Source organism: Lonchura striata, chromosome 14 (genome assembly GCF_050655825.1).
Source record: "Lonchura striata isolate lonStrDom1 chromosome 14, ASM5065582v1, whole genome shotgun sequence".
NCBI classification, from domain to species: domain Eukaryota; kingdom Metazoa; phylum Chordata; class Aves; order Passeriformes; family Estrildidae; genus Lonchura; species Lonchura striata.
This window is the reverse complement of record NC_140716.1, coordinates 10538436-10556853: the sequence shown is the minus strand read 5'-3', so window position 1 is coordinate 10556853 and position 18418 is coordinate 10538436. Positions and strand designations below refer to the sequence as shown.

At 43.5% G+C, this 18418-nt stretch overlaps 3 protein-coding genes across 11 annotated transcripts in view; 2 read left to right on the top strand and 1 right to left on the bottom strand.

The window, feature by feature from the left end:
• CIITA (class II major histocompatibility complex transactivator) overlaps positions 1 to 14516 on the top strand; it is a 47075-nt gene extending 32559 nt beyond the window's left edge. For all 6 annotated transcript variants that reach the window (XM_085591733.1, XM_085591732.1, XM_085591735.1 and 3 more), the window contains 5 exons: positions 45 to 128; positions 853 to 936; positions 1420 to 1503; positions 2055 to 2147; positions 3538 to 14516. In XM_085591733.1, the coding sequence (XP_085447859.1) occupies positions 45 to 128; positions 853 to 936; positions 1420 to 1503; positions 2055 to 2127 (325 nt within the window). In that variant the 3' untranslated portion in view covers positions 2128 to 2147; positions 3538 to 14516. The remainder of the gene's footprint in view (positions 1 to 44; positions 129 to 852; positions 937 to 1419; positions 1504 to 2054; positions 2148 to 3537) is intronic.
• On the bottom strand, positions 7464 to 15889 carry DEXI (Dexi homolog). Its single transcript, XM_021538016.4, has 2 exons — positions 14923 to 15889; positions 7464 to 8122 (listed from the first exon to the last, which is right to left on the bottom strand). The coding sequence occupies exon 1, from the start codon at positions 15450 to 15452 to the stop codon at positions 15171 to 15173; it is 282 nt and encodes a 93-aa protein (XP_021393691.1). The 5' UTR covers positions 15453 to 15889; the 3' UTR covers positions 7464 to 8122; positions 14923 to 15170.
• An 865-nt stretch (positions 15890 to 16754) lies between these two features.
• The window catches only part of CLEC16A (C-type lectin domain containing 16A), a 59237-nt gene continuing 57573 nt past the window's right edge, over positions 16755 to 18418 (top strand). For all 4 annotated transcript variants that reach the window (XM_021538011.4, XM_085591738.1, XM_077786840.2 and 1 more), the window contains exon 1: positions 16755 to 16956. In XM_021538011.4, the coding sequence (XP_021393686.1) occupies positions 16877 to 16956 (80 nt within the window). In that variant the 5' untranslated portion in view covers positions 16755 to 16876. The remainder of the gene's footprint in view (positions 16957 to 18418) is intronic.

Here is an 18418-nt window from a genome sequence, read left to right as displayed (position 1 = left end):
TAAATTAGTGTGCTTGACTAACAAAGCGGTCTCACTTGCTGCAGTTTATCACAGAATAAAATAACAGACGTGGGTGCAGAGAACCTTGCTACAGCTCTCCCTTCCTTGTCTTCCTTAAAAACACTAAGGTGAGTAGTTGTATCCTGTTGAGTTGTTTTGAAAACATACCTTGCTGTCTCTGTCAGAAACTACTGAACAGGGAAAAAAAGAGCTAACACTGTGCAGCAGCCAAGCTTTTCACTTCATTCTTGCATAAAGGCTTCAGAAAGAAGAGGAGAAGTATGACAGACATACAGAAGGATATCTGGGAATATAGCAAGGACTGGACTGATATTTAGATCCAGTCCATAATACCCATTCATGAATTGCACAGATGTGCACCCAGGGCCTACATCTGCTGCAAACCCCAAGCTGTCTGTGTTTGCTGATACAGGGACAATGATCCATCCCACTGCACTGGCACCGGTCTGAGTGAAGCAGGGAATGCAAGAAACCCTGGTGTACATTTCTGGAGTAGTTTGGTGATGTGGAAATTCTTTGAATGCTGTACCCCAAATCTTTGAGCTTCATTTTTTGGCAGATTTAAAATTTGATCTGTGTAGACAGAAATGTTCTTATTATCCATAGAACAGAATCTAGACCATTTTTTGCTGTACCTGTGCTAGGTGAAGAAGGATGTGGGCATTTACCTTACTTGATACAGGAAAAATGAATGTGTGTTTTAAACTTTAATTGCAAATAAGGATAAAATGAAAGTTAATATGTACTTGCCATATTTGAAAACCCTTCATCTAATATCTGTGTACATTATCCATTATTCAATTGTGACTATTCTGGTTTGGTTTTCTGCAGCTTGTACAATAACAACATTTGTGATTTTGGAGCAGAAAATCTGGCAAAGGTTCTTCCTGCAATGACATCTTTAAGAGTGCTAGAGTGAGTATGAAATCTTTTGAGATGGCCCAGGGAAGCTTACTTCATTGGAGACTGAAAATACAAATGTTCCATGTTTGGTTTTGGAGGAGACAGAAACTGAGGAAGAAGATGCTGGGAAAATTCCACAGGGGAAATGTGTTTCTGCAGAGTCCAGATAGTCAGTGATTAGAAAGGATTAAGGAACTGTTCGCCATAAACCCAGAAATATTGGTGTTAAGGTGGGAGAATAGGCTCACGAGGGAGCTAGAGAGTGACCTCAGGACCATGGTAAAAGGAATCCCTCAGATTAACATAATGAAGTTCCCATTCAACCTTCTGAGTATATTATTACAGGTTTTTTGAATTGACAATCTATTTTGGGTTTTTTTTCCTTTTTCTTCCTTATCCCATCTGCAGATTAACCTATATAGTATTTTTTATTTTGAATGAAATGTTTGATTACATGATTTAATTTGGATTAACAAAGTTGTTTTTATTCCTCAGTGTCCAATATAACAAAATAACTGGTGTTGGAGCCCAGCAGCTGACTGACAGCCTACGAAAATGTCCCCATATGAAGAACTTGGTGTAAGTCTCTTGACAGGCTGTTTGCTGTACCTTCATCCTGTAAAACTGGGTTAGCAATCATGCTAAAGCTGCCTTCTGTATTTGTCAGATTTAAAAGTGGCACAAACGAAGATATCACCAAAATACAAAAGCAGAGATGTTAAAAAATGTTGTCTCTGGTTTCAGCTGACTTAGTTCCCAGTCGTTTGAGGGATAAACAATGAGCGTCCATCACTAGAGATTAAATAGACTGAAGCTACCATACACATTCCGAGGAAGAGAGTTTGATGAAAGGTTAAAAAACTGTTACAGAGACAGGAGTGCAGTTGTGTCCTGTAACCAGAGTCAACAAGATTATGGAGTACTGAACTGCTTTTTTCTAAATCAAAACACATTTTCCTTTGCTCCATAGCGTATATGCTTTCATAGCATGATAGTAAAGGGAAGAACAACTTAAAAAAAAAGAAGAAAACAACATCAACAACAACCAAAAAAGCCACAAACACACCAAAAAAAGGTGAAGCAAATTACACTTCTTAAAATCTCTTTCCCTTCTGAATTTGCCCTTACAGGATGTGGAATCCTACAATTCCCTATGGAGTTCTTGAACACCTTCACCAGCTGGACTCCAGGATCAGTGTGTAGATTCAGAGGATTCCATAAAGGTAACAAACCTTGGCTGCCTGAGACAACCAGGTTTGTTTCTGTGGGAGCTGTTGATTCCAGGCTCACTGGCAGCAGGAACAGTAACAGCAGCCATGTGTTTGGAGATGGTGCCCTAGAGTGGCACAGATCAATGTCACATCAGGCCCCCTTTCACTGCCCTCACCTTGCACCCCCCACCTCTCTGGCACCTGCACTAGCAGACTGCAAGTGCTTTATAAAGAAAAATGGACCTCTAGAACTCCTAGTCCAGCCCAGTTCAGTGACTGGCAGCTGCCCTGCTTACCTTCTTTTTTCTGTTGTAGAAAACTAAAGCGCTGTGTACTTCTCATGTTTAATAGATGAGTTCTGTACTCCTCAGAACTTGTTTTGTGTTGATTTTTAGTAAGTTCTTCCACTTTTCCTTTATTGAATACAAATCCTCAACAGCTGCTTATCTGACTATGCAGTTGTACCCATACTGTACTAAGAGCAAAACACACCTTCCTACATTCCTTGCTCTCAGTGTCATTGTGTGATTTAGCCACTGGCAGCCACTTTTACTTCATTGATCCTGCCTGCACAGTTTCAAGGATCCTTGAAGTAATTGCATTGTGAAAAATTTAATAAGTAAGTTTCTCAATGATTAGCAGGATTTGATGCCTTGATGGTCCTGGACTGAAGGGGCTGCAGCCAGCATGGGAAGTTGAGGAGTTTGTGTAGGATTTATCTTCTCAGTTTTCTGCCATGTGTTCCTCTTGCTCTTAAAAAAAAAAAAAAAGAAATATGCATGTTGCATCAGCTAAATGATCCTAGTAAAGAATGAGATGCCATAGTCCAGTCAGATATCAGATGTGCTCCAGCTTTCTCTAGATGGCCAGGATACAAATTGCAGTGTGCTCACCAGCTGCATGAGCCAGGCTATGAATGGGCCTGGCCAGGGGATGGCTGCAGCTGCCAGCAGCTCCTGGGCCATGCAGTGAGCCAAGCTTGTGCATGACTCCTGCTCTCAGTGCAGTAATCTCCAGATGTAGACTGGCTGTTTGTATAGCTGCAGTTGTGGAAGATTCAGGTGCCACAGCAGCTTCACAGACCAGCATTTTACAGCAGCAGTGAAAAATTGTGGTGCTCCTTACTAGCCTACAGTCACTAAATCTTTATTCTGTTGAACTATCCTAACTTCTTGAGAAAAGAGATACTAGGGATATAATCACTGTGAGGAAACCTGCATTAGCTCTGAGGATAAAAAACACCAGGAACTCTGGAACTCCTGTCTCCCAACCTTGAAACATTCAGTATCCACCAACCACTGTTGTCTGTTTACAGAGCTCATTAAATCTATGATTTTTGTAATTTTAGTGAGGGTTAATCTGATGGGTGTACATCTAATGTTTTGTTTTCATCATTTCACAGGTGTCATAAAGAAAAGGGGAGGGTGTCCTCTGTGCTTTCCTGTCTTCTTGCTGCTTTATGAATCAGTGTTCTCATGTTTGTTGCAAAAAATCACATTTCAGTTTCTAAGCAATGCTTAAATTGGGTGAATTACAGAGTTTTAAAATGCTATTCAAAGACCCAAGTGTATTTCTACTTAAGTAGTAAAAATTAAGCAACATCAAAGATGAAAAGAGCATCTGGATACTGTGACCACCATTAAAGGAGACCAGGAACCACAAGGATATTGTGAGTATAAAAATCCATCATTGAGTCATCAAAGAGGAAACTGAAGGTTGCTCAACCTGCAACATCTGAAGCACTGACAGATCAAATCTGAATGTTTTCTCCATGGTGCCAGTGGTAACTGCCATCAAATTTGCTCTAATGATTTTGGACTTTCAAAGTTCAGTGTTACACATTTCACCTGTCTGTATGGACTCATTGGAAGCACTAGGGTGAGGAGCATAAAAAAGTCATCAGCCCTAGAAAATGTTCTGATAAGATTATCCACAAGCATCTAGAAGTTGATCTTTTCTTCATAATAATCAGTGTATCTAGAAGCTGCTCTTTTCTTCACTAATAATCAGTGCTGCACATCTTCTCTGATTTGTTATAGAATCCTTCAAAAAGATTGGGGAAAAAAAAGTAATGAGAAGAAAGGAATTGAAAGTGAAAAACTGTGAAGTATTCTTCTAACATTATTGCAGAAATCCAAATTGATTAAAATAGCCAGTTCATTGCACAGAAATCCTCAAACAATCTTTGAAGGTTTTTACTTTGTCTCAGATGAGAATTCTAAAGTCATATTCCTGGATTGGTATTTAATTTCTTAAATGCAGCTGGCAGCATAAATGTTTACAAGCACCAGTTTTATACTTGACAGTGATATCACTACTGTGTGTGGTTTATGTGGCCTTCTGGTTCAGAGTTATAAGTAACCAGGCAATCAGACAAAAGCACATTTCAAAGCACATGTCTATGCTGCTGGTCTCAGTCACATGTGAGCCAAATATTCATCCTTCTGACTGCAACAGCAAACCACTTGTCTCTTTTATTCTTTTATTTCTTCTCTATGAACATGAAGAGAACTTAAAATTGTGCAGAGGCAATTGGCAGGTCAAGAGCACCATTCTGGATTCCTATCCAGACACAGTCTGAGACAACAACAAAAAGCAATGGGAAAAGCTAGGAATGCTCAAAATGCTACAAATGGGGAAGTCTTTATTTCACACTTAGCTTGGAGTTAGTTCAACAACCTCTTTGAAATCTCTTCTGCTTGGAAGCACTGACAATACTGATCCAAGTGCAAACTAGAATCTCTCAAATACTGTTTCTCGATCTTTAAAAATTCCCAGATTTAAACAGTCCAAAATCACAACAGTCATATTCTTTCCAGCAAGTTCTACTCCTCTCTTAAGTTTCAGTGCCTGCAAAATCTTGACAGCAGGGATGTGGACAAATTAAAGAGAGTGGACAAATTAAAGAAAGGAGGGAAAAAGGAAGGTCTGTTTGTTGTTTCTGAGAGTAGGGAAGCAGACATGTAAAGGAACAGAGAGCAAGGAGCAAAAACTCTGTGGAGAATATGATTGTAATTAGAATTGGTATTTTTCCTAATTACTTGCATGGTTCTTATCTGTAGCCAAACTCTAGCCAGAGCCATGCATAAAAATATTATTTATCCTCTCCTCTTGGAGCTGCTTGAATAGGAGGTAGTTTGAGCCAAATCTGGTGTGATATTCCTGTTGGCCTGCAGCACTCCCCCATGCACATCCGTGGTGAGCCCTTGTCTTGACCTCTCCTAAGCTTTGGATGACAAATGCCCCTTTAGGGATATATTCTGCAGCTGCACTTTACCATGACTGAGTCTGAAAATGTGCTAAATATTCCACAGGCAGCTGAATGTTAGAGGATGCTGTCTGGACTACTAAAATCATGTTGGGTGTACTGCTGTTCTCTGAGTTAGTAGGAATGTATGTTTATAGTGTACAGATTGTAAATTTTGATACAGTGTTTTGGTTGTCTCTACACATCTTTTTTAAAGTATTAATAAAAGTAAGTATTCTGTTTAACAGTGCCTTCTAGTACCTGTTGAAAATTATTTTGATTTTTCTCTTGGGAATACTGAAACCACACTGCTGGCTTCTGCCACAGTAACAGGTTTGGGGCTTTGTTTTGCAGGTTAGTGGAAAGAGCTGTGTGTGAGGGAGATAGGATGGGCCTGCTGGCAATGAACAGTTCAGTGAACTGGAAATGGAGAAATAATTCTTTCTTAACAGGAACAAGTTCTTGCAATGCCAACTGACAGACTGTAAGTTCAGGATCAGGATATACAAATGCGCTGACTATGACCACCTGCTAAAAAAAGCAAAAAGGGCTTTTCATCCTTTCTCAATCTTTGGAGTTAAAAGTTCTAAAATAAATCCAGGTGTAAAGTCTAGATATTCTTATGGCACCAAGCTCCTCCAAAATGTTTTTGTCAAATGAGTGCCTTGTGTATAGAAACTGAAGTCACTGGGTACCTTCTAAGAAACTGTTGGATCAAATCTCTGTTCTAAAAAAATCTTTTAGGGTGAGGAAAATGCTGCTCTCTTTATGTCCATCTCTTTTTGTTGTCAAAGAAGCCTTGCTACAATGCCAAGGATTGTGTTACCATGGTTGTCAGAGCCTGTAACACTCTCCCCATCCTTTAAATGCATGAAGCCGAGCTGTTCTGAGGAATCGGAAATCTTGGTCTAAGATTCAGAATCTCCAAAGTGACAGACTCAGGGAAATTTATGTTGTTTTATTGTGCACTGTGTGGCACAAACCCACTGCAGAGAATGTATTACAAACTCCTAGGTACTGCAGTAAGTAACAATAGTGACAAACTGAACCATGTTCTTAAAAAGGCATATGTGGGACTCTGAAAAACTAGTGAAGCCATCTCTGTGAACACTATGAATTAATAATTATAGGGGCAGCAGGAATGCCCCCTGCAGTAGCAAAATTCAGCCTTTACTGAGTTATTACCAAATGGGCACATGAACACATGCTTGACAAGTTTGTAAACTTGGTTATTCTTTCTATAGGCACCTAAATGGGGATTTGTCTTCCATAAATGTATCCTTATGTGTGTTAGAATATTGTGCCCTAAGTGACTTCATTCCTGAATTATTGTCCAGGGATTGTGTGGAACAAAACACTTGTCAGTGTTAAAAGGTCCTGAACTGCACCTGATGAAACCTATCTTGGAGAAATGCTGCTTGGTTCAATGTCAGTTCTTCCCCTCTTGCAGAAGCAGCTGAAAATTGCACATGGAGCACAGAATTTTGGGAACTGGGAGCTAATTTCTACTGCCTAGGAGCTAAAATGTGCTATTTGAATGCAACACAGTGGGAGTATCAGGATACACAAGTTTGTCATTGTTCCATGGGGGATCTAAGCCATCACCCTCTTGTTCCCTCATACTGGCTAAAAAGAGACTCCTGACACCATCTGTCTGCAGTGGGGAGCCCACACTGGAGCAGATGGCCAACACAGACTGCAGAGGCCAGACATCATGCAGAGAGTGTCAGCAGAATTGTTTACAATTCTGCTTTATCCAAAATGTTCTTGATACATTAACTCGATTTAAAAATTGCACAGTTACATAAATCAGACTTTTCTAAAAAGTATAATGACAATTAAAAAAACCCAGTCTAATGTCTGCCCTAATAACATGTGAGTTACTCCCCCCTCCCTCCATCAGTGCCTGATGTTTCACTTCAGATCTGATTTTTTAAGTAGCTGTTCATGAGAAGGATTTCCTACCTGCTGGACATCTCAGCAATCTGGAACTACTTGCAGGTACCTGCAGGAAATTCCTTGAAAGTATATTTCAGCTATTTTCTTTTCAAACTGAAAAATAACAACTCCAACACAACTGCTTAATTTTTCATGGAAAAGATCAGTCTTTATTGTATTGCTTTCACATCTGTACATATAGGAATGTGAGCTTAAACAATCTGCAAAGTTTCCTGTGTTAAATAATGATTCCACCTGACTTATATAAAATTCACTCTCTGATCTATTTCAAAACTCTCATTTTAAATAAAATATCTTACTAGCACAGTTCTTGCCATTATACTCCCTGAACAGAACCTCCTTCAGTCACTCCTGCATATTTTCCCCTGAGAAAGCACTGCTTTTAAACTACTGGCTGGTAGAATTTTCAACATGTGATTGTAAAACTGGCTTAAGCTATATGTAGAGTGTGTCCATTTGGGTGACATGGTATTCATTCAAAAGTTTATCAAATCTGGGTAACATCTTGATTTTTCTGTTACAATGGAACATAGTTTATCTTATTTTTTTATATAGTCCATCCCAGAATTACCTATGGAAGCCCAGCATGGTGCATGAATCACTGCAGTAAGTGCACACACAAGAGGCAAAGACCATGAAGAGAAGTCACAACTGACAAGGTCTGATGACAACTCTTCTTGTTCTCTTGTCCTTATTTTCATCTCTACATTTCAGAGTACAGTTTCTTCCCTGGACTTGATCCATTAGCCTGGTCAAAATCCATTTCAGGTGTTTAATGAATCTGTTTAAAAGAAAACACAAACACAGAGTAACCCTCCATGCCTAAAATTAACAGAAAAGTCACTGAGTATGTGACATACAGAACCATGTTGTTGACTTATTAGAAAAAAATTTAAAAATCAAACCCTTTTGTGCCTATGGGTAATAATTCTTTGATAAGTAAAGACCTGCACATATCAGAAAAATCAATGTCACAGTTTCTGTTAATGTCAGAGCACACCAGTCCTTAGGAATTTTAACAGAGCCATGAAGATACCAGTGTGAGGGGTGTGACAGTAAGCTGTGAACCACAGTGCATCACATTAATTACTAGGAAATGTTCTTAAGAGTAAAAACAACTGTGACATACAGTGGGATAACCTATTTTACCCAGATTTGATACCATTAGACCTATTAATTAAAACTGATGTTTGAACTGGGTACATTATCTTGACTAGATACCATTCATTAGAGTGTTTCTATTGTTTGGATCATCATGTTAATTAAGTATTGCCTACATTTGCTTTAGTCTCTGATTTTGGTCATTTTCTCTTCTACTTCAGAGTCACATTGTTCCAACTCTTGGATCCTCAGAGCTAAATAACATTTTGGAGTAAGTTCTTGGTCTTACTGCCAAGAATAAATTACTGTTATATTGTTTTACCCCAGTTTATCTAATTTGCCTTGACTGAGTCAAAGTATCCCACTGCTGTTAGGAGGTGATTGTTTGCAATCATCAGGGGCTGAGAAGATTCCTTTAAATAGAACCAGAACTGTGGATTACGAAGGTGCTGGGCACTAGTGACAGCATTCATCTGCTCTTGTGATTTTACAGTGGCTAATTAGTGTAGTGTAGAATGGTGCAGCTCTGAGAGGGGATGACTGGGCATCAGTCTGTGTTGAGGTGGAGTTGAGGTACAGAAGACCACCCCTGGCTGCCTGCAGTTCAGGACATTTCTGCGTTGTGTGCAGAAAGTCTCTGGATGGACAGCTCCCATCTCCTTCACATTTCTGGGTCTGAATGAAGAAAGAAATCTGATGTCACATGTTCTGCATGATCTTGGACAAACACAGCAATGGTGTCACTAACACCAGCATTACAGGAGGCCAAAGGCAAACAGGTTGACACAAGACTGGGGGAAATGTTCTTTTATGGATTGAAAGCAGATGAAAGATTGGAAGCAAAGAATAAAACTTGGGAGGAAAGAATTCAGTAACAGAGTATACCAGGGACCAATTTTTATTCATCACCATTACTGACTCAAAGATGAGGATGAATAGAGAAATCTTCAAGACTGCAGAAAACAAGCTCTTTCAAGTATTCAGATGTACTGATAGGAATGAAATCCAGAGGGATTTCATAACACAGAGTGGGCAAAGGGTGGTGGGTTTGGAAAACATTTGCTAAAGGGCTGGGCAGCAACGTGCCATCCAACATCCTGCATTCTGCCTTGGAAAGAGCAGAGAGGAGCCTGCAGATTTTGGTCAGGGACATGAGCTCTCCCAGATATGGATCACAGGGCTGTGAGATCGTGGTCTGACTCATCACAACACTTCCCATGTTCCTGTGTGCCACTTACTGCAGATACTAGGTCAGAAACAAGAAGCACTTTTGTGTCCAGTGAGGCATTTCTGTCAAACGTCTGTCAGCTGCTAACAGAAGACATCTGCTCAAAATCCTTCCTCTTAAAATGAGGACATGAAAAGGGGGAGCAGTAGCTCTACCAGGTTACTCATTTCATGTTTATCTAATTGCTTTCCAAGTGGAACTAAAAACTGATCTACAGCAGACAGTTCAGTGTGCTTGTTAGTATTCTGCACTCTAGACCAGATTCTAGGCTGACTTAAAAATAGCCCAGCAAAATGTATTGGGCCTCCAAAGCAAAGGTAAAGCTGTCTAATGGTAGTTCCAAACACTGCTGAAGGGCTGCTAGTCCAAGACTGTAATTTGTTGTGGCAGATATTAAATGGGGTGTAAATTATACAATTGGCCAGGATATTCAATCCTGCCTTTCTAAATTTCAGATTAGAAATCTGCCCCTCAAATTTCATGAGAACCTATTTTTTAACAGAAAACTTCAAAAATTTCAGAAAACTGGAAAATTAAGATGTAGGAAATATTTTTAAATATTTTTTAAATCTCAGAACTAGAACTTTCAATAGGCTTGAACATACCTGCAAGCACTGCATGTATGTAAGTATGGCTGTAGTATGACTAGCATTCACAGCTCAGTCACAATATCTTTGTTAATTCTGCCTTTGAAGTTACTGTTCCTTACAATGCAGGCTAGAGCAAAGGACTCGGTGTGACTGTTTCACATGCTGACACTGTCTGCTTTCTGTTTCCTCACTTTCTGCAGCAGTGTTTCAGCTCTTGTGGCCTATTTGTGTTCCACTGCCTGAGCAACCCTTGAGTCTTTCTTTCTGGCCCTGCAAAAGAGTATTTAGCCCTAAGTCTGTGAACTGACCTGGAGTTTCCTCAGCAATCCATCACTCAGTGCATATCATCACTTTCCATTACATCACTATTTCCCATACATGGCTCCTATCTGTCTTTGCCCTTTTCATCCCATATATTAGACACATGCTTGTGTCTTCAGAGAGCATTATTCAAACTATTCAGCTATTTTTTCTTTCCTAATCTGTAGCCAAAGTAATAAAATTCAAATGTGAAAAGAAAGACAGTCAGACAGTTTCCCTGAGCAACTTGGAAAGATTTAGCACCTTGTGCATATTTAATCCTTTGGGATAGTTGTACTCCTTATAAGATAGGATCATTATGAGGGACAAATGCAAAGAGTTAGAGACTAAATGTCCCTAAACAAATTATTCTTTTCTTCTATTTTAGGATTTATAGTTATTAGCTGAATTATAGTGTCACTTTGTCCCTCCTCCAGAGGAAACAAACATGAAGAATTAAATTGGATTTGTTTCTTAATTCTTTTGACAGCTTAAAAGTGGTAATTGGCTATTGCCACCTATTGAAGCATATTTATTACAGAAAGCTTAATTTTTATAGGAAAGAACCACATACTGTTAAAAAAAATATTATTCAAAATTACTTTAACACATGCAACAGTCAGGCTTAAACTATTTCTATCAAAAATGAAACGTCTCTCTAATTTCTGTGCCTCATTTTAATTCACCTTATTAACAGCAACATTCAGAAAACTTTTTGAAAAATCTGCTTGCTCTCTTGACATTATATAAATAAACACATTTAGTAAAAATCACTTAGAACTGTCCATGGCTGTGCTAATGAGTCTGTATGGACAGCTGAACAATTAACCATGATTTTGTCTTCCTTCCATCTAAAATGGAATTCCTGTTAAGTATGCATTTCTTTAAAGCAGAGCTGTCAGGTGAGTGAACACTGGACTTCTATTGATTTTAGTAACAGCTAAAAATTCAAGACATGGTTCTAAAAATCATAGCAATTGCTCTTAATCCTGTTGCTACTGTAACTCATAAAACAGTCAATTGATCTGTATCATGGAGTCAACAAATCACCTTGGCGACCTCTACCAAAAGGGAGATCATAGTGAAAAACAGCAAGGTAAATTAAGTATCAAATTACTCTGGTCATTATTTTTATTATTTAAAGTCTGAAAATTAAGAAGTCAGGAAGTAGATTCTGATAAATTTAAATGTATACTGACAGTGCTAGTGGCATCATTCTTCTGATCTGTCCTTTGCAGGACATCTCTGCTTCAGAACAGAGGCACAGGGGTGGCTGTCTCATAGACACTGAGCCTGCAGTTCTAATTGGCACTAAATTGATGAGCTGGGGAGTTAAGCTTTTTATTATTATTATTCAGAATTTAGCTGCTGGCATTCATTTGAGGTGCTGAGTCACAGGTTTTTGAGTGCTGGATTCTGCTCACTGAAGACACTTATCATAATTCATCTCATGAAAAAATAGAGGTAAAGCATGTACTGCAACATTACATAAATTCAGTATTTCTTATTCCATTTTCATTATTGATTACTTTTGCCCATTTTCTTTCTGATAGGAGTACTTTCTGATGAGTCACATCTGATTTTATGAAGTATAAGAATAGTCATATGACCTTATTCCAGGGGGCTTCAAATGTAATAAATAATTTGGCACACTCACATGAAAAAGTAGATGACACAAACAAGCTCAGTTCTGTTCAGTTTACAGAGACTAATTTCTTCATTTGAGTAGGCCAGGAAACATTTTTCGGCTGCCTGCTTATCTGTCTGCCTTCAACCTCTGCCACCAATTTTGCTCAGAAACTTGAACATAATTTTGCTTCTATTGAGTTTATTCAAGTGCGAGGTTTGCTGCCAGAGAGCACAGAGCTGTTCTGATTCATGTGTTCTTTTATTTTTACATCTGAATTAGCCTTTCCACATGCTGCAGAAGGGCCTCCTGGGATTTGCCCCCTCTGTTTTCCTGTCACACGTCACTCACGCAGGGTGCGAGGCACTGCTCTCCCAGGCACAGAGGACGCTGCAAGGTTTCAGCTCAGGATAATCACTAATTCAGCTCTTTGGTTGTTCTCAGAAATCACTGGTGAGTCACATGAAGAACCCTGCTCTTTAATGCAAAGAGTAGGCCTATGTATTTTTCATCACTGCTGGCAAAACAGACCCATTCTTCCTGCAGTGCCTGTGAATCCTCAGCACTTCTAGGTGTAAGGGAACAGGGCAGGTAGGAAACCTTCCCAGGCCAGGAGGGCAGGGGTTAACACTCACACCGGGTCACTGCAGGCAGGGCACCACAAGAATCTAAATCTTCCCTTTCAGGGCCTTAGTGCTGCTCCCAAAGCAGAACACAGCTCCAAATTAGGGCCCTCTTCTGCCTGCTTTGCTGCTACAGAACTGGTGAGGAGGAATGGCACAGAACAGTGAAGAAACCTGTAACAGGATATTAACTCAAATCCCTCGTCATGGTGGTAATGCTGTGTCTGCCTGGTAGCTAAATAATTATGCAATTTGTGGCCTGGTTGCTATGTCTGTAAGTATAATTAAATATATAAATAGATTGAACACAGTACATTTTTTGCTGTCTAAGAATTGATCTAACTTTTGGGATTTGTGATTCTCAGTGGAAACCACCATCTATCTTGACAGCTTCCAAATGAAAGATCAAGGCTGGAGCTGGTACCTGGGCAGAACTCCATTAGCTCTTGGTGGGTATAAATGGAGCCTGACTTCTGAGCTTTGAGAAAACCTCTGCATTTTGATTTCTGCATATGGATGATTTTATAGTTAGAACATCAAGAACTTTCCAGAGCTGCTTATCTTATTAATAAGAAGAAAAATTTTAAGAAGCTAAATAACCTACACTGAAGTGAATGTGCTCATGTCAAATTATATATTCATATAGTAGAAAAACCCACTGAGGAAAATTGTGTCTGATGTTCTTCTTAGGTCTTCCTGAAAACTAGACAGAACTCATCAAGACAAATTCTAGATAAAAAAAATGTGACTCAAAAAAAGTATTTTTAATCCCTCTACTAAATGGCATTGGAGCACTATGACTTGGAGTTTAGGGAAAGGTATTTGGGGGAAGAAAATTGATATGGTTTTTAGTACCAAAGATTTTGCTTGAATTACCATTAATTTTTAGGAATTTCTTTCCTGGAATACAGAACACGTGTATTATTTGTCCAGCTGAAAAAGGAGACAACCACAAAAGTAGTCAATGGTGTTTTGTGGGGAGGATTTTTCTGCTCCACACTTTCTATTCTAGCAGAAGTGATTCTAATCCAGTTGCTTGGGATGGACTACCAAATGTTGGCATAGACACTGCCATTTGAAGTGACTATATGCAGTGAGATTTCTTCAGTAGCAACAAAATCTGTTCATTCCCTCGTTAGACTCCCACATGCCTTTGGCCAAGCCTTGTTCAGCTGTGTTTGTGCAATCAATGTTACTCCAACACCATAAATGTCCAATTTTTCCTTCTAAATGATTGACCAAAATCAGCTGATATTGCTTTACATAGAATCTGGCTAGAAATGTTCAGGAGATAATTTTAACCTGTATGAAGGACAGAACTACAGGAAAGGTTTGTTTGGGTTTGTTAAATTAGAAGACTGCTTAAAATAGTTTAATATTAAGTGGTATTTGTGTCGTGTGGTCACTAAGTTTATACTTGTAACCTTATAACTGCATTTCCTATTTCCATAATTTCAAACAGAAAAATAAAGATATCCTGAACTGCTTTGCAGATTTATAGACAATATTTTGCTAAAAAAATCTGCTGGCAGATTTGCTAACACATTTTAATTTAAACTGTGAATGTTTTCATTAACATACATTTGGCACAGAAAGTCCTAGCTAGAAATAGTGATTTTTCTTCCCAAATGCATTTCAGTGTTTTAAAATGCTAAATCCTTACATTTCCAGAGTTTTAGAATAAAAATTAAAAAAAAAAAAAAAAACCCACAAAAAAAAAGTAAACCCTCGTGCTACAATTAAATTGGTGAGCTGGGTAGTTTGTCATCATCCAACAGACTGGTTTTAAAGGGCAGCAAATTAAGATGTATTTCTGGCTCGAGGAAGGTCTCCGAATTGTAATAAGTATTAGCCGGGATGCTCGTTTCGATTCAGGGCTGCTTTCAGGACCGGATCAGCAAAGTTGCTGCCCGGCTGTACAGGCAGCCCGGCGCAGCACAGCTGCAGCGGCTCGCAGGACGAGTCGCAGGGGAGAGGGTCGCTGTCCCCGCCGCGCAGGGGACACGGAGCGGGGGAAGCTCCGGGGCGGCCCCGGCCCCTTGCCCGCGCCGGGAGCTGCGGCGGAGCGTGTCCCCGGCGCCGTGCCCGGCCGGACGGCAAGGAATTACTTACTTCCCCGGCGAGCCCTCTGCTGCGTCTCCGCGGGCCTGCCCGGCGGCAGCGGCTCCCGGCTGCCCCTCTGGCCCCTGCAGCGGCGCGGCGGGTGTCACTTGAAGGGAAGATGTTGTGCAGAAGGAGCCGCGAAGCAGCGAGGGCAGCCCGGGGCGGCGGTCCCCAAGCTGCGGCCATGAGGGCTCGCCGGGCCCCTGCCCCGGGCCAGGCGGCGGCGGAGCTCAGTCGCTTTGGAGCGCCCTGGGGCGTCACTCCAAGTACCCGTCAAAGACATCCAGCTCGCTGTCCGTCTCGTAGAGCACGGAGCCGGGGTCGGAGAGCATCCCCAGATCCACCAGAGCCTGGTCCATATCCTCGGGCAGGAAAACGATGCCCACATTGAGGACGATGTACTCCATCAGGAAGGCATAGTACAGGATCAGCACATTGACAAAGAACAAGCCCACGTAAAACATATAGGGCAGCACCAGCAGCGCATGGAAGGCCCAGGACTCCACCGAATCCAGACGTGCGGAGACCGCGGCGGTCATGCAGCCGCGGGGGCTGCGGGGGCAGCGGGCACCGACCCGCCCGGCTGGCGCGGGGGGCCGGACGGCAGCGGCGGAGCTGGGAGCGGGGCTCGGCTGTACGCCGCAGCCCCGTGGCAGCAACGGGCAGAATCGCTGAGGAGCCGGATCCGGAGTCCGGGAAGAAGCGAGCCCCGCAGGGGCGCGGAGCGGCCGGCTCGGTCCCTTCAGTCCCCGGAGGAAGAGGGGCCCGGCGAGCGGGCGGGCGGCCAGCGCGCGTTCAGCGGCGCTGCCGCAGCCCCGCCGCCGGCAGGAGGCTGCTCAGCGGCATCTCCAGCCCGGCTACTGCAGTCCCGCCGCGGCTCCCTCCTCCTCCTGCCGCCCGCAAACTTTGCGGAAGGAGCCCGCAGGCGCGTTGGGAGGCCGGCTTGGAGCACCTGCCAGCGAGCCCGGCCTGCGCGGCGCTGCCCGCCCGCCCCCCGCTGCCGCCCCGCCGCACGCCGCCGTTGTTTACCAGCGCGCTGGCACGGGGCGGCTGGACGGGCACCGGCGCCTCCGGCGCTCGGCTGCCGCTGCGGTGCGCGGGGGAGCAGCGGACGGGGCGGCTGGCGCTGCGCGACCCTCGGCTGCGCGCTCCTGCCTGCCCGCGCTCTGCCGCAGCCCGCGGCCCGCGGAGCGGGCAGCTTTGGGCTCTGCCCTCGCCCTGGAAGTTGTTCACGACCTCTGCGGTGACCGAGGCCCTCCGGGAGCAGCACTGCGGGCCCGGGCCCCTCTCGGCTGCCGTGCAGGTGTTTCTTTGCTGACCAAGTCTTTACCTATACCAAAATACAACCGGAGGTGGGATTTTAAACTCGGTGCAATTTTGATACTGGCTGACAAGGTCTTCAGTGTTTACACAGATTTAGTTTACTTCTCTGGCTAAAGCAAAAACAAAATTAAAAATCCTAAACTAGGTCAAGACAGTCAAGGGTCCCCTTCTTTTTGTTCTTCCTTAATTTTTAAGCCGATTCAAAATACTGACTGGAAAAACGTCAGCAAGGGGAATACCAGCAGCTGAATTTCTGTCGCTGCGTCTTGCAGCGCAGAAGCTGACCCCACACAGCTTTATTTGGGTTATGGAAGCCGAACAAGGAATTCCAAGGGCCAAATTTTACCTCAAATTACAACGCATTCAGGAGGTGCACTGACACATTTAATGGATTTTTTTCTGGTTCGGGTTCCGCCTACTCTCTATGTCGCTTTAAGCGAGCCGGCCCCAGGCCCCGCCCAGCCCGTGCGATCGGCGCCGGCCCCGCGGCGCTCCCTGGGACTCGCAGTCCGCGGGGCGGGGCCGGGCCGCGCAGGCGCTGTGCGTGCCGGTTCCGCCGCCGAGGCTCCGGGCCGGTCCCCGCCCGGCGGGGCTATGAGGCCGTAGCGGCCGCGGGCCGGAGCAGCCTTCCGCCGCCAGCATGTTCGGCCGCTCCCGCAGCTGGGTGGGCGGCGGGCACGGGAAGGCCGCCCGCAGCATCCACTCCTTGGACCACCTCAAGTGAGCGGGATGCGGGCGCGGGGCGGCGGTGCGGGCGGAGGGTGGCGGGGCTGTGAGGGGGCTCGGAGGGGGCGGTTGCGGCCGGGCTCCGCCCGCGGAGCTGCTCGGGGCGGGTGTCGGGGCTTCCCTCGGAGGCGGCTGCGGGGCCGGGAGAGGAGGGGGCGGCTCGGCGGACGACGCTGCCCCGGCGCTCGCTGCCCTCGCCGGGCGTTTTGCCGCAGCTCTCCCGAGGGAAAGAGCCCGGAGCAGTCCCGGTGGCGGAGGCTCTGTGGTCTGGCGTGTACCTCACGGGAACCGGCCTCTCCGTCTTCAGGGCAGACGCAGCTCGTCATGTAACGTCACACTCCGGGCTGCCATACGCGTTTGTTTTGTTTTTAGTAATGCCGCAGAGTCTTTGGTGGAGTAGAGTGCGAGGCGTGATAAGTACGAGAAATACCACATTCCTGGTGAGGGAGAGCTTCGTTGTTTGCGAGGTGCCGGAGTGAGAGCAGCGCGCTCCAGGGCGTGCGGGGATGGCGGCAGGCAGCCTGAGTCACCGGGCCGGGATGTGCGCTGGGCTGCAGTCCTGCACAAGGAAAGCTTTGGGGACTATGTGTGTGTGTCTCCCGAGCCCCACAGCCCTGTGGTACTGCTGGCTGCAGAAGGTGGAATAGTTTTTTCCTAGCTCTGCCACTGGAGAGTCGGAAGAGTATTAATTTCCCTGTTCCATTTTACGTGTTCCGCTGTTGCAAGAAAATGAGAGCCACCTTGATAGCTTCTCTTTGTACCGAACGAGAAAAGGAGGTCATTAAGAGATGAAGCACTTTCTAAATGAAATAATTGTGAATGTGTAGCTCATTGAGAAAAAGTGCCTAGTGGTTTTCAGTCTTCTTACAAGGAGGACATGGATGGGTTCTGACAGTAACGAGCAGGATGCCCTGTACAAGACTTGGATCTTGCAGTTGCTTTATCAAGATGGTTTACAGATTCTGGTCCTTGTCTCTAAACTGGAAAATGTTCAAAATGAGCAGGACTAACTGAAATGCAATGCTTTTTACCAAAGACACAGAAATCAAGCCCATGAATACAAAACGAATGAGGCAGTAGCATTGCAGAAATAATTTTGAAAGCATTGTAGGTCAGACTAGCAAGTCATTTTAGTCTGGTTTTACAGGAAAAAGGGGAAAAGTCATGCTCAGATGTAAACATAGGAATGTTCTGTTGAACATACAAGGAATAGTTATTGTGTACTACTCGGCATTAGTGGAGCTTTAGCTATGTCTGGCTTTGATATTTGACTTCAAGAATCAGCAAGAATGCTGATGCATGATGAAATTTTAAAAAACTGAATTTAAGTCTAGGGAAAAAAAAGGCTGGTGAGAGGGAGACTTGAGACTTACTTTCAAGTAAGAAAAAATGTGCCCATATGATCTTTTGGGACCACAGAGATTGGAAAAACAACACCCTACCTCATTTGTAGTAA